General features: G+C 41.1%; 1 protein-coding gene across 4 annotated transcripts in view; it reads left to right on the top strand.

Annotated features, from left to right (window-relative positions):
- Stoml2 (stomatin like 2) overlaps positions 1-25,979 on the top strand; it is a 77,069-nt gene that overhangs the window by 26,683 nt on the left and 24,407 nt on the right. For all 4 annotated transcript variants that reach the window (XM_068372735.1, XM_068372737.1, XM_068372736.1 and 1 more), the window contains exons 4-5: positions 1,644-1,764; positions 23,637-23,764. In XM_068372735.1, the coding sequence (XP_068228836.1) occupies positions 1,644-1,764; positions 23,637-23,764 (249 nt within the window). The remainder of the gene's footprint in view (positions 1-1,643; positions 1,765-23,636; positions 23,765-25,979) is intronic.

The following is a 25,979-nucleotide window of genomic DNA, read 5'->3' as shown; positions in this document are numbered from 1 at the left end:
ACGGGATACTTAGCTTCTTGATATACATGTACACTGGTTTTCACCCACCTCCCTGGGTGTGAATCAGCTACATGATTATCGGGTAAGTTTAATATTGAAAAATGTTATTTTCATTAGTAAAATAAATTTTTGAATATACTTACCCGATAATCATGATTTAATTGACCCACCCTTCCTCCCCATAGAACCAGTGGACCGAGGAAAAATTGAAGTGGTGTCAACAAGAAGTACTGCAGTACCTGGCCACAGGTGGCGCTTGTGAGTACACCCCCCTCTTGTATAGCGATCGCTGGCGTATCCCTTCCGTAGAATTCTGTCGGGCAACGGAGTTGACAGCTACATGATTATCGGGTAAGTATATTCAAAAATTTATTTTACTAATGAAAATAACATTTCTCTATAATTACCATGTTCCTTACTATCTCTGGTTAAACATATGCCATGAAACTTTCTTTTCAGTCGTTTGGCATTAGTACTTATTCCAGGTGTTCATATAGACTTCAATGACTTTTAAAATTTTTGCCATTTTCAGTAAATATACCCCCGTATTAATTCTTTGCTCGTATTCCATGACCTTCATGTACCTCCTCATATTTCTTTTTTGCTTTATCATTATTTTCTCTCCATTCTTCCTCATTATAATTGCTGTTACCACCTCTTTCCTAAATAAATAAATTTTCACCTGACAACCTATTTGTGATGAGTATACTGAAATCTCCTAGGTACACTACTATTATAAGCGTATCACTAGCTTTTGACTTTCTTCTCACTAACTCCCATTCCATTTTTCCTGTATATGACCCACATTATTAAAGTTACACCCATTTCCTACCTTTCTGTCCCCCTTTCCCTATCAAATGGTCTCTTGTACACATAGAATGTTAGCCACCCTACCTACTAGTTATTGGTTGTTAAAGTTCACCCAAAAGTAGGTATGAAAGTAATGTTGAAAATTTAAGCATTTTATTATAGATTTGTGAAATGTTTATTTTTACACTGCGTTACCTACTAAAATTAACAAATAATAACTAATGAAAAAGAAAGTAACAGTTCAATTCATATTTTATATCCCTGTTTGTGATCACTTTTTCATCAGAAATTTTGAATGAATTATGTTGTAATACGTATTTTTTTTATTGATAGACCCTTTCAGAGTGTTTTCTTTTGTACAAAATGCTGTACTAGACATGCTTTAGGTAAGAGCAGGGAAGGCAGGATGGAATTAAGGTGACAAAAGAAAGTGACTGGTAGTTTGGTAAGTCAAGTCAGGTGCAATCTAACAAAATAGAAAAATAGAACTTGTTGGATATGCAGGATATATGAGAAAATCATATATTAGAGACAAAATTTAAAGGATTGCATATGTGAGGATATGTATATGGTAATAGACAGTAGTTTAATCTTAGATGAAAATCTGATATACTTGTGATGTTTTTTTGGTAAATGCAATAAAATAATTACGACTGATAGTCAGATTTGTGCCGACATGAAGTTTCCAACTTGCTGGGATGTGATTTAGTATTTACTTTTTGTAGTTGCAAAACATAAGCTGTTGTCATAGGTTCCTGAAGATTGATGCAGGCCCTAGATAATATTAACCTTAAATATGATAGATATGTAAAAGACCATGTTTTGATTTTCAGATAATGTAACTCTAAGTATCGATGGTGTTTTGTATTTGAGAATTCTTGACCCCTATCGTGCTAGTTACGGAGTGGAAGACCCTGAATTTGCTATCACACAACTAGCTCAGACTACAATGAGGTAAGAGAAACTTTAACATATCTTGAGAGAAGTTACAATTTCTCTAAGCATTTGTTATTAAATCAGGAAACAGCCTCATGCTCCTTAAGCAGAAGTTTATTTTATTTAAAATATTCTGACTGGTGGCTCCTATTTCAAGAGAAATTCCTTAAAAAGTTATTCTTTGTGGTCAATTTCTCTGGTGTTAAAGCTAACATATTCAACAATCAAAGCTAATACAATACAGTATTCAATTTGGTTTATTTGAAGTATATTATGATGAGGATTGTATTTAGACATAGATTATATCTCCTAAAAGAATTACCATTTGAAACTTCATCCTGTAGAGGGGATACTTTACTGCCATTAGCGCACCTCCTATTGTGCACTGTAAGATTATTTAAAGGTCTGTATGCTGCCCCTCCCTGCATCCAATTTTAAGTTGTCTTAAAACTGTCTTCGTATGATGTTCATGAATATTCATATGCAGTATTTCAGTACAATTTGGTAGGTTTGTACTTATTGGGAACTTACAACACTAGGCCATAAAGGCTTGCTCAATTATGTGTTTGGGTTCCTATAATATCTTGATAATGATAGACTACAGTAACTTCTATTGAAAATTATTTTAAAAATACAGTATCATTTTGGCAATATTTCTTTAATGAAATGAGATCCAAGCCCAATTATTGACTGGTTAGAGTTTCAGGAAACTGTGCTACTTTGCATCTTTTTTCATACCTCTAGCTCAGCCTTTGGGTTTTAACGTCTATCAGTATTTTTTCATTATTTATGGATGATTTTTTACATGCTAAAATGCAGACACATAGCAGAACTCTTACTAACAAGAGTAAAAACAAGAAGAGGGAAAAAGGTTTAAAATATATTACGTCACTCAGTTTCCAACACCAATCCTCATCTTCCTTGCTACTGTGACTGAAATGAAGCCTTTGACATCTTTCATTTTGGATTTTTCACTTTTGATCTCAACTTGAAGGCCTATTTTTATGAATGAGAACAGGGGGATAAAGATAATGATAATGTAACTATAAAATTAAATCATCAACATTAAACTTTAAAAGGTAATCCTGTCAAAAATTCAAAGCAATGTCCTTATATAACTATACCTCCATGAGGCTGCAATCCCCATGCAGTGTACATGGAGAAGTGAAGAAAGACACAAAGCATACTTTAATCATCCTTATACAAAAACGATTATAAAGAACAATCCCAGTACTCAATATGCTTAAAGGGAAATATAAGAGCACTGTTTAAAAAGTTAACTGTGTCTTTGAAGCGACATAAATATTAGGAAAGCCAAGAGCGAAGATAGGGTGACGAAGGTGGTTCCCTCCAGTGAAGGCACACAACATTCCTCTACTAAAGGTTCCAGGAGAGGAGGGTCTAGGGATGGAGAGAAAAAATTTCATTTTTATTAAAGTCTAAAAGTTCAAGCTTTGTAGGTACTATTGTAATAGCAATGTGACTACTTTAGAAAATTATTCATGTCAACTAGAAAGGTTACAAGAAGTCCTCACTATCTTTGAACCGAGGTACAGATGTCTTAGAAAATTAAAGAATTTTAAATATTAAACTTAGCCGGTGAATATATAATAGCTGACGTCTCCGACGGCTCGACAGATTCCAAAAACTCGCGAGCGATCGCCGTGAAGGTTGCGGGTGTGACCACCAGCGCCGACTATCGGCCAGATACCGCATATACTTGTAAACATCTCCAGTTCTTCTCTGTCGGTCTTGTCGACAAGTTGGTTCCACTCGCTTTATGACCTCGAGTTTTCTACCGAATTGGTGAAGTACTTGGTTTTGGTTTTATTGCTTTCGCCGTGCTGGATTATTCAATACTATCTTCAAAAGAAATGCTTTTGAAAGGAGAGGAAAAGTGTTTTGCCCTTGCTTTTTTTTTTTTTTTTAATCTCTGGTTTTTCCATAGAGAAAAGATGGCCGACCCTTCCCTCAGTGTACGGAAGTGTGTTTAAGGCTTTTAGTAATTATTTTATCACTTTATAAATTATTGTTGATATTTATAGATTTACCTCTATATATTTTATATTTTATATCTCACCCGCCTTTATTAGGCCTCTTCGATTAGCTTTCCATTTATACTAAACATCAAGATAAATTTTATGTTTTGTTTATATGCGGCCTTTACCTATTCCTTGTAGGCGGTCCTAACTTGGAAAACGAAGTTAAACAACGTTGAGCCCATTCAACTTTTATTTTTGTTAAGTTTAAATCAGTTGCTCTGTAAGAGTTATGAGATGAATATTTTTTAGAAAATATTTTAAGAAATATATTCTTTGAATAGTCTTCGTGCTGTTTTTTCAAAGATGAACTAACGTTTGGTTTATTTATGCTACGCAGTTTGCGCTCTATTGTTACGATAGAGAAAGAGAGAATCACGGTTTCACTTTGCAGGAAGAGTAAATCGATTTTGACGTTTTGTTCATTCTTCTTTCAAACTGAAGTGTTTTAGATACTAATTTAAAGGAACTTGTTAATTTTCAATTTCTTAGTCCTTTCAGTTTTTTCCTTTGGTCAAATAACCTGTTATTGACGAAGGGTGAGTGGGCCATTCTCTTGTTTGTGACAAGAGAGAGAGATAGAGAAAGAGAGAACGATCCGATCTTTATTCTCGTCCCAAGTCTCTGTACAAGGAGTTTGGGAGCGAGTAACGTTGTTCTCGATTCAGTTTTTTACTCTCGTCCCAAGTCTCTGTACGGGGAGAGAGGATAAAACGTTTTAGTTTTTATTCTCGTCCCAAGGCCTTGTACGGTGAGAGATTGAAAACGTAGTCCTTAGTGAACTAGTGTTTAGTCTCCTCCCCAGTCACTGATCTTTTTAACTTTATATATTTCCGTTTTATTCGATATACAGTGAACCCTCGTTTATCGCGGTAGATAGGTTCCAGACGCGGGCGCGATAGGTGAAAATCCGCGAAGTAGTGACAGCATATTTACCTATTTATTTAACATGTATATTCGGACTTTTAAAACCTTCCCTTGTACGTAGTACTGTTAACAAACCACCCTTTAATGTACAGAACACTTAATGCATGTACTACAGCACCCTAAACTAAAACAGGCACAAATATTAAAGGCGATTTTATATCATGTGTTTCCTAAACACCTAAAAAGCACGATAAAAAATGGCAACCAATGTTTTGTTTACGTTCATCTCTGATCATAATGAAGAAACAAACTCATTTAGTGTACACATATATGTACGTATAGGTTAGTTTTTGCATCGATTATATTGATTATACAGTACTGTATGTTGATTTTTTTATTACCAATGTTTTAGTTTACGTATTTTTCTTAGGACTTCCAAATGAAATCTTTTTCTTTATGACGCCGCCTGAAACGACGGCGTGTACGCTCAGTAAACAACCACGCTCAGAACAAACAAGGCATTTAACGCGCATGATGATAGTGATAAATAATGATACAGTACATACAGTATTTACAGTAAAAGCATTTACAAAATATGTTACCTTACAAATATAAATTATACAGTACTTGTACGTAGCAAAGCAGGAAAACAATTTGAGAGAGAGAGAGAGAGAGAGAGAGAGAGAGAGAGAGAGAGAGAGAGAGAGAGAGATTGTTTTACGTACGTAAATGTAAATTTTAAACAAAAAAAATATGATAGGTTACAACATGTAGACTTTTAAAACCTTCCCTTTAACTTAATGCATACAGTACGTACATTACTAAACTATAAAACAGGTTAAAGTAAAAAATAAAGATTGTTACTGTACTCACCACGAAAGAAGTTCAAGAAAAACTTGAATGACGATGGCGATGAATTTGCTGCACAGTAGAAATGATGATGATGAAGCTGATGATGTGTTCTACTGTGCAGTCAATGATAGTATTTTACGTCTCTTCAGACGGAGGTGTCTTTTCCTGGGACACCTCTTCAACTTCTTCAATTTCTTCCGAAGGCGTACTAGCAGGAGGAACTGGCTCTTTTTTGCGAGGCTGGAAAAACATTGTGATCGGAAGTTGTTGCCGCTGCTTCTTTTTTCGATCCAAGAGCATCCTGTAGGGAGTCGTGATGTCATCAACCTTGTTGCAGAATTGCATCGAGCGAACCATATCCTCGTCCCACTCTTGTAACATTTCTTTCGCCTCCTTCATATGGTTGCAGAACTTGGCAAGCCGTTCTAATGTTAAGCCCGTTTCTTCGACATTTTCTTGGGTCTCTTCCTGGGTACCCTCACTCTCTTCCTCACTTGCCGATTTCGTCAGGTCTTCGAGGTCTGCGTCAGTTAGGGGCTGGGAATGGCAGTCCAACAACTCGTCGACGTCTTCAGTCGTCATGTCGCCAAACCCGTCACCCCCAATTATGGCAGCCAACTGCACAGATTTCCGTATTGCAGAGTGTTGGATTTCCGACGGAGTAAATCCCTTGTCGTCGTAAACAATATCGGGCCACAGCGTCTTCCAGCTCGCATTTACGGTTGCAGGTTTCATCTCTTGAAGTGCCTTTTGAATATTCTGCAGGCACGTGGCTATGGTGTACTGCCGCCAGTACGCCTTCAAGTTCAAGTCTTCATCCTCGTCATCTTGGGCAGCATCCACACACGCAACGAGGTCCGCCAAGGTATTCTTCGTGTAGAGGGCCTTGAACGCCCTGATAACCCCCTGGTCCATTGGTTGAATTAATGACGTGGTGTTGGGTGGCAGGAACTCAACCTGAACGCCCTCACGCGACAGGTCAGTTGCGTGTCCACCAGCGTTATCCATAAGGAGAAGGATCTTGAATGGCAAGCCCTTCTCTAAGAGATATTCATGGACTTGCGGGATGAAACACTGGTGGAACCAGTTGGAGGTCAGCATCTTCGTAATCCATGCTTTTTGATTATGCATCCAGTACACGGGAAGGAGATTCTTATTTTTATTTTTCAAAGCGCGAGGATTTTTCGACTTATAAATAAGCCCCGGCTTTAACAAAAATCCAGCAGCATTGCCACACATCACGAGGGTAACGCGATCCTTGAATGCCTTAAAGCCAGAGGCTTTGGCTTCCTCTTTGAACAGGAAAGTTCGCGACGGCATTCTCTTCCAAAACAAGCCGGTTTCATCCATATTAAAGACTTGTTCCGGCTTGTATCCACCTTCAGCGATAATGTTCTTGAAAGTCTGGTTCACGTAAGTTTCAGCAGCGGCAGTGTCAGCGGAAGCAGACTCCCCATGCAGGAAAACGCTTTTCAGGGCGAAGCGTTTCTGAAACTTCGCGAACCATCCTTTGCTTGCGGAAAAACGTTTCTGAGGCTGGGAATCAGTGGATGTCCCTGGTTGAGGATCATCTGCATCATCATCATCTTCAGCATGGTTGCCGTCGTCCTCTTTAGGTTCCTTTGCAGCAAAATTCTCATATAAGCTCAAAGCCTTTGTTTGGATGGTGTTCGTATCCAACGCTATGTTCTTCTTCCGGCAGTCGGCAATCCACACAGCTAAAGCACCTTCCATGCGTACGATCGTTTTATTACGCGTTGTAACGACTCGCTTCGCTGATCTGCTAAAGGTGATTGCAGCAGTCTTTCTAATGTTCGCCTCGTCCTTCTTGATGTAGCGAACGGTGGATTCGTTGATGCCAAAATGGCGGCCGGCGGCCGCGTAACTTCTACCATCTTTTAACATGTCGAGAAGCGTAACCTTCTCAGCTATCGTCATCATCCTTCGGTGGCGTTTAGGCTCACTACCAGCCTTACTAGAAGCAGAACGCTTGGGAGGCATTGTAACAGAAAGTTCAACAAAAAGTTCAACTTAAAACAGTCGCACACAGCACAGATTAAACTTCACAAAGTTAAGAACGTCTACTCAGCAATACGCGGAAAGAGAAAGTGAACGATGCAGCCCCGCGAGAACTTTGATGCTGCGGGTAGAAGATGCGGGCAAAACACCAATCACAGGCTAGATAACAAAACTTGAGTTTTGATTCGTCATCTATCAGCGCTTGAACCAATCACAACCCGTCTTAGTACTATGGCGCGTTGGTTACTCATAGAAGATGCCCCCGCGCATACTGAACGTACGTAGATTAAGTACAATACCGTAATAATAATAAATAATGATAATAATACTGTACAGTAATAATAATAATAATAATGATTAATAATAATAACAATAATAATTTTATTAACAACAACAACAATAATAATAATAATAACAATAATAATAAAAATTTACGTACGCTATTTTACGCTCTCTCTCTCTCTCTCTCTCTCTCTCTCTCTCTCTCTCTCTCTCTCTCTCTCTCTCTCGTACGCTTACAGTATTCGAAATGTGATTTTTGCAACAAAGAATATTATTGGATGCAGTACTGTACTACGTACGTATACATACAAAAGATTCATGGAAAAGAAGCACATCCATTACAGTACACACCATTCTAATATGGTATGACTGCATCTGATTTGCGTTTCATGTTCGATTTAATTTTACTACGTACTGAATTATCGTATGATCACATTCTCTTTTCGTGTTTTATTTCTTTCTGTGCTGAATTATATATCATATGTAATGCAATGAACAATCAGTAAGAGCAGATATTACTAATTACAGTATTAATGGAATTACAGGTAACAAAATATCGTATTTGGTTGTCTTCAGATTTCGCGGTATTTTCGAATTTTCCGGAAAATCCGCGATATGTATATATATATGGGTTATGGGAAAACCCCGCGAAGTGGTGAATCCGCGATTGTCGAACCGCGAAGTAGCGAGGGTTCACTGTATATGTATATGTTTATTGATTTTTGCATGTGTGTTTCATTTTGTACTAATGTGCTTACATTATACGACTCATTTCGCTATTCTAACCTTTTGATGTAAGGGAGAATTGCGTGCTTCAGGTAGAAATCAGTTTTCTTCATGTCTAATGTGAAATTATTGAAAAATACGATATCAGTGAAGTAAGTGCAAAAAACATGTTCTGTGTTGCGGAGGGTTCGTTTGTTCGTGCTTGTCACTTGCCTAGTCCGAGACCTCTTTCAGGCTCCCCTGCACCAGGGAGAAGGAATGTCGTAGGACCTAAGGGAGTGAGGAGTGTAAACCAACGAACAGATGTTCCCTCAAAGGTATCAGACGTTGCTCGGCAAGCACGTCCTTGCCATAAGACAGGAGAGACGAAGTTTCTCCTCGTCCTCCGATGATTCGTCTCTTTAAAAGCCTGGGCGTATAGTTTCGAGACGGTTGAAACGTTTATTAGTTCCTTCAGAACAAGTTCAACGTCCTAGCTGTAGTCATAAGAGTCCCGTTCATAGCGATGACGTTCATGTACAGACGTTTCTGCCACAGACTCGACGTGACGTTGAGCGGTGGACGCAACGTGACGTCGAGTGTCAGTCACCGTAGTCTCGATATAGCATCGATCAGCAGTCACTGCTGTTTACTACGTGACGGTTGAACGTCAGCCACTGCAGTCACAGGTTGATCCGAAGTTAGATATGCTGTTAAAGCTTTCTTCTTCAATAGAAGCTTTCGATCCTGTTCCTGTGCGAAAGGATCCTTTGCTTTTTGTACGTCACGGTTCTGGGATACGTGATTCGGGTCTTCAACCTTCTAGACGAGCTTTGTTACGCCACGCTGACGTTATCTCTAGTGACAGCTTTGCTGTTAAGCGAGATGCGGAGCATAAATCTCGATGTAACTTTGATCGCTTTGAACGTCAGCCACCGCAGTCACAGCGTGACGTTGAGATGCAGAACGTGACGTTGAGCGGTGGACACCGTAGACATGACGTGACGTCGAGGGTCTGTCATCGTAGTCACGATATAGCATCGAACAGCAGTCACCGCTGTTACTACGGGACGTTTGAACGTCAGTTACTTCTGTCACGACGTGTAGTAGAATAACATTCTCTGCAGTCACAACGTGACGTCGACCCTCCAACTTTAACTTCTGTTCATATACAAGTGGTTGTAGCTTGTCAGGCTTTTCCTTCACGTCATTCTGAATATAAATCTCCTTCTCGCAAGACTTTAGATTTATCAGATGATGTGCCTTCTGAAGAAGTTGATGACCCCCTTTCAACTAATGTACCTTTGGGGAGTCATTCAGAAGAGGAGTAACCTAGGGTGGTCCAACAATTCCTTGTATTTTAATTATGAATTTCTTTAGTGAAATTTTGTCCTAGACTTTCTTCGACGCCTACTTTTACGAAGTCAGTTCTCTCTTGTTCTTCCAAGAGGGCCATGCTCTTACTGGGAGACTGGTTGGAATCCAGGAGAAGTTTAGGAAAGTCTGCTTTTGCTTTTCCTCCTTCTTAATTAGCTTCTCGCTCGGGCATCTGGTGTGACACAGGAGAAGTTCTCGGCTTGGGAGTACCTGCCTCTGCCCAGGGAGACTTCTTAAGCCTTGTGGACTCTCCTCGTCGTCTAGCCATGAGACGCTCCAAGATTTTATGGTCGGCTTCAGAGCTAGACCATCTCCTGTTAGTAGTTTTTTCAATATTAAACTTAGCCGGTGATTATATAAGCTGCAGCTCTGCTGCCCGACAGAAAAACTCTACGTTCAAAATACGCCAGCGATCGCTATGCAGGTAGGGGGTGTACATCAACAGCGCCATCTGTCGAGCAGGTACTCAGTACTCAATGTAAACACAGAACCAATTTTCTCTCTGTCGTGCCACCGGCAAGACCTACTAAATTCGCTATTGCTTACTGGATTGGTTTTCACATATTTTGGTGAAGTACACATTTCTAGTTTTGAGCTTTCGCTATGCAGGTGTTTTATCTTCATCTCAAAACTTGAACTCGTTTTGGATAGATTTTATTATGGTGACAAGGAGAGTATGGACTCTCTTTCACTTTTAAATGGCCGACCCTTCCCTTAGACGGAAGTGTGTTTAGGTTTTTAGTAATTTTGCTTAACACGTTATAGGTCTACAGTATATATTTTATATCTCTCCGCCTTTATTAGGCCTCTTCGATTAACTTTCCATTTATTATAAACATATAAAAATAAATTTTTATGTTTTGTTTACAGTAGGTCCTCGGGTTACGACGGTCCCGACTTACGCGGTTTCGCCGTTACGAACGCGCCCCATAAAAATATAAAAATAATATTAAGCGTCGTTCCGTCTTACACCGTTAGCGTCGTAAGCGACGTAAACAATTGCGAACTAGTTTCTAGCGCGCGGTGGATGAATACGCTTTGCGGTGGTTGTGGGCGAGGAAGACGGCGTCGCTCAGTTCCACTCATACGCCATTTTTGGTTGTGATTGCCTGTTCTTTCTCTCACGTGTTTGATCGTTTTTTTGAACTTTTTGCCCTTAATTATGGCTCCAAAGCGCAAGGCAGATTCTTCTGATGGTAGTGCATCGAAGAAAAGGAAGGCCATCACCATGGAAGTGAAATTAGACATTATTAAGCGGTCTAAAAACGGTGAAACGCCAACGAACATTGGCCGATCGCTTGGCCTTAGCCGTTCGACCGTGGCTACTATCCTTAAAGATAAGGAGCGCATTGTTGAACACGTAAAAGGATCTGCTCCAATGAAAGCAACAGTGATAACGAAACAGCGTAGTGGTTTAATTATCGAAATGGAAAGGTTATTAGTGCTTTGGTTGGAAGATCAAAATCAACGGCGTATTCCAGTGAGCTTAATGGTTATTCAAGAGAAGGCTAAAAGGTTGTTTGAAGCGTTGAAAAAAGAAAGGGGGGGAGAAAGTGAAAGTGAAGAGTTTTCGGCTAGTAGGGGTTGGTTTATGCGATTTAAGGCTCGGGCCAATTACCATAATCTTGAAGTGCAAGGTGAAGCTGCTAGTGGGGATGAGAAAGCAGCAAGTGAATTTCCTAAAGCGTTGGCTGAGATAATTAGGGAGGGGGGTTATTCTGCTTATCAGGTGTTCAATGCGGATGAGACAGGTTTATTCTGGAAGCGCATGCCTAACCGCACATACATAGCAAAGGAGGAGAAGTCAGCACCCGGTCATAAAGCAGGCATTATGGCATTACAGGCAACTGAAACGAAGAAGGACTTGACTCTGAAGGACTTTTGGAAGTCCTACAACATCCTTGATGCTATTAAGAACATTGCTGATTCCTGGGAGGAGGTGAAGGTTACAAACATGAATGGTGTTTGGAGGAAGCTATGTCCTCAATTTGTTAATGATTTTCATGGGTTTGAGGACACAGTTGACCATGTTATCAAGAACATTGTTGCCCTGAGTAAGGAAACCGATTTGGAGATGGAGGTTGATGATGTTACGGAGCTGCTAGAATCTCATGGAGAGGAGTTATCTGCTGGGGACTTGATACAACTGGAGAAGCAGATCATAGAGGAAGAGGAAGAAGCCCCCACCCCAGACCCTAAGGCTTTCACAAGGCAGGGCTTGTCAAAAGGTTTTGCCGAGATACAACAAGCATTGGCAACTTTCGAGGCTCAAGATCCCAACATGGACAGGTTCACCAGGGTTTCCAGAGGTGTCATGGACTTACTGCAGTGTTATAAGGAGATTTTGGATGAGAAGAGGATCCTCTCTGTCCAGTCTAACCTGGAGCGGTATTTTAAGAAAGTAGAGAGAACTGCACCCTCTACATCAGCTGCCTCTACTACTCCAGATTTGCCTGCAACAGAGCCTCTACCATCAACCTCAGCTGCCTCTATTGCTACAGAGCCTCTGCCATCAACCTCAGCTGCCTCTGCTTCTCCAGCTTCTCCACCACCTCTTGTAGGCTCTTCACCTCCAGACTCGCCTGCCCCAGCTTCTCCAGCATCTTCTGTCTCACTTCCAGAGAATCCTGATTCACCTGCCCCAGTTTCTCCAGCATCTTCTGCACCTTCCTTTCCACAATAAACCAGTCTCTCCGTCCCTTGCAACATCCCTTCCAGTGTGCAAGCCAACCATAGGAATAAGGTAAGGAATTGTTCTCTTTTTTTTTTTTATTGATATTTACTTTAATTCATGTGGTAAGGAATTGTTTTCTTTTTTTTTTTATTGATATTTACTTTAATTCATGTGGTAAGGAATTGTTTTCTTTTTTTATTGATATTTACTTTAATTCATGTGGTAAGGAATTGTTTTCTTTTTTTTTTTATTGATATTTACTTTAATTCATGTGGTAAGGAAGTTTTCTTTTTTTATTGATATTTACTTTAATTCATGTGGTAAGGAATTGTTTTCTTTTTTTTTATTGATATTTACTTTAATTCATGGGGTAAGGAATTGTTTTCTTTTTTTATTGATATTTACTTTAATTCATGTGGTAAGGAATTGTTTTCTTTTTTTATTGATATTTACTTTAATTCATGTGGTAAGGAATTGTTTTCTCTTTTTCTAATATTGTTTTTATGTCATTTGATACATTTTATTATAGTACAGTATACAGTAATACTTTACAGTACAGTACAGTACGTATATTTATGGTGTTCCGACTTACACGGAAATTCGGGTTACACCGCGTCTTAAGAACGGATCAGCGTCGTAACCCGAGGACCCCCTGTATATGCGACCTTTCCTGATAGTAGGCGGTCCTTACTTGGAACCGAAGTTAATCAACGTTGAGCCCGTTATATCGTATTTAGCCTTTAAAGAATTTAAAACTTTTTAAATTTAATGTTTTATGAAAGAATTTCTTTGATAGTCTTCGTACTGTTTTCAAAGATGAACTAACGTTTAGTTTTTTAGACTACGCAGTTGTTGACGTTCAGGACGTTCAACATGCGCTCTATCGTTACGATAGAGAGAGAGTGTATCACGGTTTCACTTTGCAGTAAGAGTAAATCGATTCTGACGTTTTGTTCATTCTTTCTTAGCTTAAATGTTTTAAATTCTAAATTAAAGGAACTTTTTATTTGGAAAACCTTTCAATTTATTCCTCGTCTGCGGAAGAGGTTTCTCGTAAGAAACCATGGACCAAGGTCTCGCGGCTTATTAAGCGCAAGTCGGTCCTTTCCGCGCAAGTCCAACGGCCCAGTTGTAGCCACTGGGTCAGTTCGGACTCGCTGCAGTCTTCCGACGACTGCTCACCTCCTAAGAGAGGCAAAGCGGTACCGCATCAGGCAGTCACACCGTCTGTTGCCGCACCTGCTCCTGTAGACCCTAGTGGTCTTTGCTGCAGACCATGCAGTCTCAGTTAACGTCATTGATGCAGGACTTTCGTGCGGAGAAGGTTGACACTGCACCAACCTCTAGCCTACAACCAACCACGGTTGTGCGTCCTGTGGACGCTGAGGCGACCTTCTCCCGCACTCCAAGAGAGTCCCGCCACCCATGCGTTCCAGTGTACCCTGCCAGCCGCATGTTGACGTTCAGCGACGCACGGAACCTTCCGTTGACGTTCGCGAGGTACAACAACAGTCTAAGTTGTTTTGTTTTGACGCGGTGCGTCAACTTCCGCATTCTAGAGTTGTTTTGACTGCTCAGTCTAGACAGTCAAAGCAGTCTCGAGTGGACACTGTACGTCCTCACACACCTGTTGTGGTTGACAGTTCAGTTGTTGACAGTTCACAGACTGTCAAGCAGTTACATGACGTTGCCTTCTGGTCTGCTACTTATGCACCAGTGAGAGACTCACTGAGGTAACCTAGCTTTTATCGGACAAGGTTCCTGTGGATGAGGAAGTTGCTGTTCTCCCTCCTACTGATATTCCCTTGAGGACTCTGTCAGATGGAGAGGAGCCTTAAGCTGCTTAGCCTCCTATGGACTTTAATTAAATCATGATGATTTTTTTTAAGGATCTTCGTCCGGATCTTGTAACTGCTGCTCCTCGTTCGCCTAAACGTCAGAACTTACACTAGGCCTAGCTACTTCGAAGCCGTTGTTTTTAAGCTAGTGCTCTCTCGCTCTCCTAGAGAGCGTTACGTTGGCTAGGCGACTGGTTTTTGCACCAGGAGGAGTTTTTAGGGATACAGCCTTTGATTTCCCTTCTTTTAAACTGGCTTATAGAGCGAGAGTCTGATATGACACGAGAGAAGTTCTCGGCTTGGGAGTTCATGCCTCTGCCCAGATAGACTTCTCAATTCTCGTAGACTCTCCCTGGCGCCTAGCCAGGAGACGCTCCAAGTTGTTTACAGGTCAACTTCTCAGCTTTTGTCAAGCCTTTGAAGTTTTGCTGTACTATTATGTCACACATAACAAGGCTTTCAGGGATGGTAAACGGTTCCGCCTCAGTCGCTAACCCCGTCTGTTGCCACACCTGCTCCCGTAGACCCTAAATGGGCTTTGCTGCAAGCCATGCAGTCCAAGCTTGCGTCCTTGATAGAGGACTTAAATGCGGAGAAGAACCTTCTGGCCAACAACCTTCCAACCGGTCGGTTGTGCGCCCTGTTGACGCTGAGGTAACCTACTCGCGTCTGCCAGTTGAGGTGGTTCCTCCTTCTGGCCAACAACCTTCCAACCGGTCGGTTGTGCGCCCTGTTGACGCTGAGGTAACCTACTCGCGTCTGCCAGTTGAGGTGGTTCCTCCTTCTGGCCAACAACCTTCCAACCGGTCGGTTGTGCGCCCTGTTGACGCTGAGGTAACCTACTCGCGTCTGCCAGTTGAGGTGGTTCCTCCACCGATGCGACCCAGTGTGGGTTGCCAGTCGCATGTTGACGTTAAGCGACGCTCGGAGGTGGTTGTTGACGTTCAGGACGTTCAACAACCAGCAGAGGTGACTTGTTGTGACGCAGTGCGTCAACCTCAGCAACCCGGTAGGGTGTTGACTGCACAACCCAGACGGTCTAGACAGTTTCGGGTTGACGCTGTACTTCCTCGCGCACCCATGGTTGTTGACAGTTCACAGACTGTGCAGCAGTTCCATGATATTGCGTCCTGCTCCGTCACGCATCCACCAGTGCGACCGGATTCAGCGAGTCAGACGTTGCCCACTCCGTTGCCGTTTCCTCATCAGTTTCGGATGAGGAACCCTCTGATGAGGACGTTGCTGAACAAGACGATCAGCCCCCAGCCCTGCTATCCATCCAGAAGATGCTGAAGAAGGAACGCTGCTCAGTCAGGCTGTGGATGAGTCTGGTAGGGACACTTTCATCCGTGGATCAATTTGTGTCACTAGGAAGACTACACCTCCGTCCTCTTCTATACCATCTAGCTTTTCACTGGAAAAAGGACAAGACGCTAGAAGCGGTCTCGATCCCGGTTTCCGGAAAGATAAAGTCTTGTCTGACTTGGTGAAAGGACTATATCAACCTTAGAGAGGGTCTTCCCCTAACTGTTCAGACTCCCAACCACGTTCTCTTCTCGGACGCATCGGACGTAGGCTGGGGTGCGACATTAGACGGTCGGGAATGCTCGGGATTATGGAACTCGAGTCAAAGGACAATGCATTTCAACTGCAAGGAGCTTCTGGCAGTACGTCTGACCTGGAAAAGCTTCAGGTCTCTCCTTCAAGGCAAAGTGGTGGAGGTGAACTCGGACAACACCACGGCTTTGGCGTACATCTCCAAGCAAGGAGGGACCTACTCTCTGACGTTGTACGAGATCGCAAGGGACCTCCTCACCTGGTCAAAAGGTCTAGACATATCACTAGTAACGAGGTTCATCCAAGGCAACTTGAATGTCATGGCAGATTGTCTCAGTCGGAAGGGACAAATAATTCCAACAGAATGGACCCTCCACAAGGATGTATGCAAGAGACTTTGGGCCACCTGGGGCCAGCCAACCATAGATCTCTTCGCAACCTCGATGACCAAGAGGCTCCCAATATTTTGCTCACCAATCCCGGACCCAGCAGCAGTTCTTATAGATGCCTTTCTACTAGATTGGTCACATCTAGATCTATATGCATTCCCTCCGTTCAAGATTGTCAACAAGGTACTGCAGAAGTTCGCCTCTCACGAAGGGACAAGGTTGACGCTAGTTGCTTCCCTCTGGCCCGCGAGAGAATGGTTCACCGAGGTACTTCGATGGCTAGTAGACGTTCCCAGAACTTCCCCTAAGGGTGGACCTTCTACGTCAGCCACGCGTAAAGAAGGTACACCAAGGCCTCCACGCTCTTCGTCTGACTGCCTTCAGACTATCGAAAGACTCTCGAGAGCTAGAGACTTTTCGAAGGAGGCAGCCAGAGCGATTGCTAGAGCAAGGAGAACATCCACCCTTAGAGTCTACCAATCGAAGTGGGAAATCTTCCGAAACTGGTGCAAGTCAGTATCCGTATCCTCGACCAGTACCCCTGTAACTCAAATAGCTGACTTCCTCTTATATCTGAGGAAAGAACGATCTCTTTCAGCTCCCACTATCAAGGGTTACAGAAGCATGTTGGCATCAGTCTTCCATCACAGAGGCTTAGATCTTTCCAACAATAAAGATCTACAGGACCTCCTTAAGTCTTTTGAGACCACGAAGGAGCGTCGTTTGGTTACACCTGGTTGGAATTTAGACGTGGTACTAAGATTCCTTATGTCAGACAGGTTCGAAACGCTACAATCAGCCTCCCTGATAGATCTCACCTTAAGATTCTTTTCCTGGTATGCTTAGCCACAGCTAAAAGAGTCAGTGAGATTCATGCCTTCAGCAAGAACATCGGATTCTCATCCGAAACGGCTACATGTTCTACAACTTGGTTTTCTAGCCAAAAACGAGCTGCCTTCTCGGCCTTGGCCAATATCGTTCGATATTCCAAACTTATCGTATGGTTGGAAATGAACTAAAAAGAGTCTTATGTCCTGTAAGAGCTCTTAAGTTCTATTTAAAACGAACTAAACCTTTACGAGGCCCGTCTGAAGCTTTATGGTGTTCAGTTAAGAAACCATCTTTGCCTATGTCAAAGAATGCTTTATCCTATTTTATCAGACTGTTAATACGAGAAGCTCATTCCCATCTGAATGAGGAAGACCAAGCTTTGCTGAAGGTAAGGACACACGAAGTAGAGCTGTCGCAACTTCCGTGGCCTTTAAACAAAATAGATCTCTGCAAAGTATAATCGACGCAACCTATTGGAAAAGCAAGTCAGTGTTCGCGTCTTTTTATCTTAAGAATGTCCAGTCTCTTTACGAGAACTGCTACACTCTGGGACCATTCGTAGCAACGAGTGCAGTAGTGGGTGAGGGCTCAACCACTACAATTCCCTAATTCTATAACCTTTTTAATCTTTCTCTTGAAATGTTTTATTATTGTTTTTGGGTTGTCCGGAAGGCTAAGAAGCCTTTCGCATCCTACTTGATTTGGCGGGTGGTCAAAGTCATTTCTTGAGAAGCGCCTAGATTAGAGGTTTTGATGGGGTCCTGTTGTATGGGTTGCAACCCTTGATACTTCAGATCCTAGGGGTCGCTCAGCATCCTAAGAGGATCGCGAGGCTCCGTAAGGAAGACGTACTTAAAAAGGCAGAGTAATTGTTCAAGTCGACTTCCTTACCAGGTACTTATTTATTTTATGTTTGTTATTTTGAATAACTGCTAAAATGAAATACAAAATACTTAGCTCATAATAATGTAAACAAGTAATGCTGGTCTCTACCCACCCCCCTGGGTGTGAATCAGCTTATATAATCACCGGCTAAGTTTAATATTGAAAAATGTTATTTTTATTAATAAAATAAATTTTTGAATATACTTGCCCGGTGATTATATATTAAAGGACCCTCCCTTCCTCCCCAATAGAGACCCAGTGGACCGAGGAGAAAATTGGTTCTGTGTTTACATTGAGTACTGAGTACCTGCTCGACAGATGGCGCTGTTGATGTACACCCCCTACCTGCATAGCGATCGCTGGCGTATTTTGAACGTAGAGTTTTTCTGTCGGGCAGCAGAGCTGCAGCTTATATAATCACCGGGTAAGTATATTCAAAAATTTATTTTATTAATAAGAATAACATTTTTCGAGCGTTTGAAGTTTTTATTTGTTGGATTGGTCCCTGGGAGCCTTAAGTAAGAAGGTCTCTCCAGCTGTCAATGTATTGCTGTACAATTATGTCATGCATGAACAAGGCTATCAGGGATGGCTCCAATGATCTGACAGCCACGTTCACTGCAGGAACAAGGCTATCAGGGATGTCTCCAATGATCTGGCAGCCACGTTCACTGCAGGAGTACTTAAGATGTAAGTGCGCTCAATGTGTTCATTGTCAAGACAAACTTCACGATGAAGACTACCAAATCTGTCTTGGCAGCAGTAAGGGAAGGCGACTGGATGGTCTCTCTCGACCTTCAGGATGCATACTTCCACATCCCGATTCATCCAAACTTTCAACAACATCTGAGGTTTGTGGACGGGAAAGTAATGTACCAATTTCGAGCACTGTACTTCGGCCTCTTTCCTGCTCCTCTTGTTTTTACAAGGCCCTTGCAAAATGTAGCAAGCTTTCTACATTTTTTGAGGATTCAGAGCCTCCCTTTATTTTGACGACTGGCTAATCAGGGCGTCGTTATTATATCGCTGTCTGGAGAGCCTCTAATGGACATTAGACCTAACCAAGGAGCTAGGTCTCATAGTGAACGTAGAGAAGTCGTGACTTACAGTACCCCATCCCAGACTATTCTTTATTTGGGAATGGAGATACAGTGTCTGATTTTTCGGGCCTTTTCGTCTCCCACAAGAATGGAACAAGCTCTGTTAAAAGTCCTTCACTTGCAAGAGAAAAACAGTTGCTCTGTAAGAGTTTGAACTAGCCTCGTGGGAACTCTTTCATCGCTGGAGTAGTTTATCTCTCTGGGGAGACTCAACCTATGCCCTCTCCAATTTCACCTAAACCATTGGAACAAGGAGAAGGGCTTAGAGAGTATCTCTTTCCCAATCTCCAACTCAGTCTTGACATGTCTGACTTGGTGGGACAGCAACATCAGACTTCGAGAAGGTCTTTCTCTTGCGATCAAGAACCCAAACCATGTGTTGTATTCAGATGCATCGGATTTGGGTTAGGGAGCTCCACTGGAGTCTGGAATGCTCGGGTCTTTGATCCACGGATCAGAAGGAACTCCATTTAAGGCAAGTAACATCTCTCCTTTGGCGAGATTTGTGCAAGGAAAAATGAATGTCTTGGCGGACTGCCTCAGCAGAAGAGGACAAGTCATCTCCATGGAGTGGACGTTGCATAAGACTGTGTGCGAGAAGCTATGGATGACATGGGGTCAACCCACCATAGATCTTTTTGCGACTTCTCTGACAAAGAGGCTCTCGACTTACTGCTTTCCAGTTCCAGATCCAGAGGCAGCCCACATAGACGCTTTCCTGCTGGACTGGTCTCACCTGGACGTTTATGCCTTTCCACCTTTCAAGATCCTAAACAAGGTGCTGCAGAAGTTCACCTCTCATGAAGGGACCAGGTTGACATTGGTTGCTCCACTCTGGCCCGCGAGAGAGTGGTTCACAGAGGTACTTCTATGGCTGGTAGACGTTCCAAGAAGTCTGCCGTTACGGATGGATCTCTTGCGACAGCCTCACGTAAAGAGATTTCATCAAAGCCTCCCCACGCTTCGTCTAACTGCCTTCAGACTATCGAAAGACTCTCTTGAGCTCGAGGGTTTTCGAAGGAGGCAGCTAGAGCGATCGCAAGGGCTAGAAGATCCTCTACCATCAGGATCTATCAGTCGAAATGGGAGGTATTTAGAGACTGGTGCAAGTCCTCCTCTATTTCCTCTTCCAAGTGCCTCTGTAGCGCAGATTGCGGATTTTCTGCCTTATCTGAGAAACGGTCGCTCCCTCTCTGCATCCACCATTAAAGGCTACAGAAGCATGTTAGCTTCTGTTTTCAGGCATAAGGGTTTGGATCTTTCTAATAACAAAGATCTCCAAGACCTGCTTAAGTCTTTCGAGACTTCCAAGGAGCGTCATATTTCGACTCCTGCTTAGAACTTGGACGTGGTCCTACAGTTCCTTATGTCAGACAGGTTTGAACCATTAAATTCAGCCTCCCTGAAGGATCTTACCCTCAATACACTTTTTTTTGGTGAGCTTGGCTTCGGCTAAAAGGGTTAGTGAGATACATGCTTTTAGCAAGAACATCGGCTTCTCCGCTAATAAAGCAGTATGCGCTCTTCAACTTGGTTTTTTTGGCCAAGAATGAACTTCCGTCTCGTCCTTGGCCTAAATCATTTGAAATCCCCAGTCTTTCTGAGATTGTGGGGAATGAAGTTGAAAGAGTGCTGTGCCCCGTTAGAGCTCTTAAATTTTGTTTATCCAGAACTAAACCGCGACGAGGTTGTTCAGAGGCTTTATGGTGCTCCGTTAAAAAGCCCTCTTTGCCCATGTCTAAGAATGCGTGGTCTTATTTTATTAGACTTTTGATTCGGGAGGCACACTCTCAATTAAGTGAGAAGGATCATAATTTACTTAAAGTCAAGGCTCATGAAGTTAGAGCGATAGCAACTTCTGTAGCGTTTAAGCAAAATAGACCCATTAAAAGTATTATGGACGCGACCTTTTGGAGAGGCAAGTCGGTTTTCGCTTCATATTACTTGAAAGATGTCCAGACTCTTTATGAGGACTGCTACACACTGGGACCATTCGTAGCAGCGAGTGCAGTAGTGGGTGAAGGCTCTACCACTACATTCCCTTAATCCCAATATCCTTTTAATCTACTCTTGAAATTTTTAATCTTATTTTGGGTTGTACGGGAGACTAAGAAGTCTTTCGCAATCTTTTTGATTTGGCGGTCGGTCAAAATATTGTTTCTTGAGAGCGCCCAGATTAAGGGTATTGATGAGGTCCTGTTATAGGGGTGTTTACCCTGGATATAGCAGCTCCTGGGAGTCTTTCAGCATCCTAAGAGGATCGCTGGGCTTCGTGAGGATAGCGGACTAATGAGGCAGAGTAATAATCAGAGTCTGCTTCCTTACCAGGTACCTATACTTAAGTCTGTTTTTTGAATAGTTGTCAAAAACTCTTGAGCATATACGCCTTTATTGTATTAATACTGGTCTCTACCCACCACCATGGGTGTGAATCAGCTATTATATATTCACCGGCTAAGTTTAATATTTAAAAATGATATTTTGATTATAAAATAAATTTTTTAATATACTTACCCGGTGAATATATAAATTAAAGGCCCTCCCTTCCTCCCCGATAGAGACCTAGGGGACTGAGAAGAACTGGAGATGTTGACAAGTATATGCGGTATCTGGCTGATAGTCGGCGCTGGTGGTCACACCCGCAACCTTCATGGCGATCGCTCGCAAGTTTTTGGAATCTGTCGAGCCGTCGGAGACGTCAGCTATTATATATTCACCGGGTAAGTATATTCAAAAATTTATTTTATAATCAAAATATCATTTTTGTAAAGATTAATTATAAATAAAGAGAGCACAGTTATGTAAGGTAAAGAACTTAACTAACTTTGCCGGACAAGGTGGGGAATGTAATGCTTTTTGTGAACTAAATGTAGTAACCAATCTATTTGCAAAGGTATCGGAATCTCACATACTATTATACTGTTCTAAGACAGGAGATCGTGGATTTGTTTGATCAAAAAAATTGTTAGGAGCACTTGTGTTTTCAATAACAGGCATATATATTCTTTTAGCATCCAAGTTATTAAATATATATAAAAAAATGAAATTAGATTCTTTGAGCCTTTACCACTCCCTTGAATTGTGGAAAGGAAGTAAAAATTGAAGTCTTTGCTAATTGCTTGAATTACAAGAGAAAAGTCGAAATCTGTACTTGGAGGAAAAAAATCCAAGAAAGAAAGAAAACACACTGTATAAGGAAGCAACCAATCATAAGGTAGCCTATTTGCAAGTAGGCCCAAGTGCTAGGGTAGACTATACTTGGTCATACAAGGTTGTCACAGTTGTTTTGTTATCAAGAACTTCAATAAAAGTACTGAAGTACTGTAGTTTGAGATGATACTTTCCTTATTTAGCTGAGACCGTATTTCCATGTTATGGCTAAACATGTGATATACCTAAAATGGCATAGTGTTTTATAGTAGATTCCATTGAAGTTCTTGGAAGTTTTTAAGAAAGGATCATCGTCCCTCCATTGATAGCATCAGAAAGAGAACTTCGTTGTAGGTGAGCACACACATATTGTTAATAGGCCTAAATTAGTCATCATGAGAAAACACTATTCCAACTTGTGAAATATTCAGTCACACTCAAGATGAATTACAGCATAAAGCTTAGCAGTCATGCCTAGTCAAACCAGCTCTGTAATAGTGAAGTCTTGACTCATTTGGCTAGTTAATCTCCTCTTTTGAAAATAATAATAAATTAGTCATCATGAAAAAACACTATACCAAGTTTAGGGATATTCAGTCACTTTCAAGGTGAATTACTGTACAAAGCTCAGCAGTCATGCCTCGTAATATTTACTTGAAATTTGAATTGCTGTATGAATATGGTACTTTACTTCGTTTGTGGACATGAAAATAATTGTATACAATATTTTATAGATTGTAAATACAAACAATGCTTATAAGAATTGCTCTTTTTCCCTTCTCTGTTGGCTTTTTAGGAAACTAACCTAGTTTTCAGGTGCACAAGAAATTTGTGAAGTCTAAACTAGGTATAAAAAGATTGCTCTCATACTAGTTGTTTTATGTTCTTCCTCCATATTCTCAAACTTTGCCTTATATAATAGCCTCTGTACCATGACCTTGCAGCACCTTTTACTTTTTAGTTCCCTGCTTGAAGCTAGACTAGCAAATTTGCTATATCTGCTATTTACTGCATTTATATATTAATTTATTTATATTCATCATTATTCTTACTATTTTTAATGGAAAATTAATTTTCAACCACTTTCAGATTTATGAATATATATTTATGATAATTATCAAGATAAATCTGAGATGCAAGTCACTTAGTGAATATGCAGTCTGAGTTCTTTGACTTGGAAATGAAAAAATAGCAATAGAGGGAAAAATTTCCTTTTTATCTTAAGCTCAAGAAGCACACAGTTCATAGATTCATAGATTATGGCCATGTGTCTTCCAGGTAAGTATCAAAATTATATAATTTTTTAATTCTATTTTTTTTTCCAGATCAGAGCTGGGAAAAATTTCCTTAGATTATGTATTCCGTGAAAGAGAAAATCTCAACATGAATATTGTTGAAGTAATTAATAAGGCTTCCGAGGCTTGGGGTATAACATGTCTTCGTTATGAGATCCGTAAGTGTTATATGTTGTTTAGTGTCATATTAAATACTGTAGAGAAGAATTAAGCAAACATGTTTTGGGTCAAGATATTTTTAGTTAATTCTATTATTTCTATAATTTTAGTTCACAGCCTGGTTAACTTGTAAAAAGTAATCGTTGTCTTTACTGTCTTCACTAATCCCATTAATGATAAATTCCCTTACCTTGGAAAAAAGCTTCCTGGTTGTGAATAGCAGACATGGTCCACATACCAAGCAACCTGCAAGATGCCTCCTTCATCAATTAATATTTCTTGTAACTTATCTATGTTTGCATATTTTGTGTTTCTCTTCCATGAATAAGCCTTTGTTCTTACACAAATACAAACCTTCGTCCTGTAATGGGAGTATACTTTCAGTAAAGCTGGATATGGCTTTAAAACTTAGCGAGGTGTTGATATCATTAGTTGGCTGGAGCGTGTCAGGTAAGCCCCACCCATCAGATAAGCCATTGAGATCCTACTTTCCATTTTCAGCTACTGGATATTACAGACATACTTGTGTTCCAATCTGGCTGTTTGAATATTTTTCTTTTAGGTAAATGTGTTACCAATTCATTTTGTGCGAGGGATATTCATGTAAGTAAACAGGTACTTAGTGAAAGCCTTCTAGCTTCAAGTGGTAATTGATGCACCATTCTCTTTATCTCCTGAGTTTCTCCATTTGTCCGGTACTGGTCAGAACTACTTCAGATTATTTGCTTTTTACTGTGCATTATGCAATACTGAGTGGAGTATGCAGGGGAATTGTTTCTACAAGTTCATTGTCTGTATTCCCTGTATTTCATGACAGGGTCAATATTGTGGTTTAAATAATGTGAAAAGTATGTTTACCTCATGAAATTTCATTGTAATGGCTGCTGACCAAGTTAACAGTGCACAGTTCTAAAGGAAACTTACTGTTAGATTAGAGGAAAAGCCAGGGAAGACTAGGCAAGTTGATTGTAGCAGGAATGACGATAATGACAAGCCTCCACCTTTGGACATTTCACATAATCGGCCAACTTTTGAAAGTAATGAACTTCATAAGCTCCTGACATTGCTTGCTTGGTTTGTTAAGTATAGAAGTCCAGTGAATCTCTCCTAAAATGGTAACTCTGATCCTATCTGCCATGTTGCCAACCTAACCTAACTCGCAAGTTGAGTCTAGTGTTCAAAGTGTTTCTTTCAGTAGAGGCAGAAGACCGAGTGGGTAGTCCAGATCCTAATATCCCTCCATTCACTAAAGTAAACACTCCTAAATTATATTGGTTAAGATCACACATTCAGACAACATATCCTAGCCTAATATCATCTTAACCTTGAATTCTAGGTTGTTAGGAGTATGACCGCAGTTCTTATTTTTGCTTCTTTACGGGACCCAAGTGCTTTGACATATCCCAGGAGAGTAAACCACACAGTTTCATTATAGGGTCTTCCTCTCTCCTAAGGATAAGGATAAAGGATGAAGTTTTGTACAGTATTCGTTCGAGAACAAATCAAAGCATTTAAAATACATTAATTTGTATTTTTCCTAACTACAAAACCGAGTCCTTTAAGTTACACTTACTGCCTCAACCACCCTGCAAGTCCTAGGGTTAAGGTCAAAGTACGAGTTCAGTGGCCTGGGAGAAGTTGAGGGAGGTAGTGGGGGTGTTATGTGGTAAGATGATGACGATGGATTGGAAACATGGGCTCTTAAGACGAAAAGTGGAGGCAAAACTTGAGAGAACAGATGAGAATGCTGAGGTGGATTATGGGAATATCAGTGACTGAAAAATTGGAAAATGGTGAAATAGGAAGAATTGTAGGATTAATAAAGATTACAAAAGTGGTAAGAGTGTCACGAATGAGATGGTTTTGGCATGTGTTGAGGATGGAGTATTTACTAGACTCAAGAAGACGTTAACCATCTGTTATTCAAAGAGGGCATTTGAAGAATGGCTGCAGAGTATTAGTGTAGAGAAGTATGAAAGATATAGAGAGAAAAATGTGGAAGTAAAACGCAAGGTGACTAAGGAAAAGAGGGCGGCTGATCTGAGGTGGGGTCAGGGATTGAGTCGTTCATATGAAGAGAATAAGAAGTTTTGGAAAGAAGTGAAGAGAGTAAGGAAGGCTGGTTCGAGAATTGAAGAGACAGGGAAAGGTAGAAATGGAAGGTTGTTAAAAGGAGAGGAGGCAAGGAAAATGTGGGCGGAATATTTTGAAAGT

This window comes from Palaemon carinicauda, chromosome 4, assembly GCF_036898095.1.
Source record: "Palaemon carinicauda isolate YSFRI2023 chromosome 4, ASM3689809v2, whole genome shotgun sequence".
NCBI lineage: Eukaryota > Metazoa > Arthropoda > Malacostraca > Decapoda > Palaemonidae > Palaemon > Palaemon carinicauda.
The sequence above is the reverse complement of the archived record's forward strand: the minus strand, read 5'-3'. Positions and strand labels throughout refer to the sequence as shown.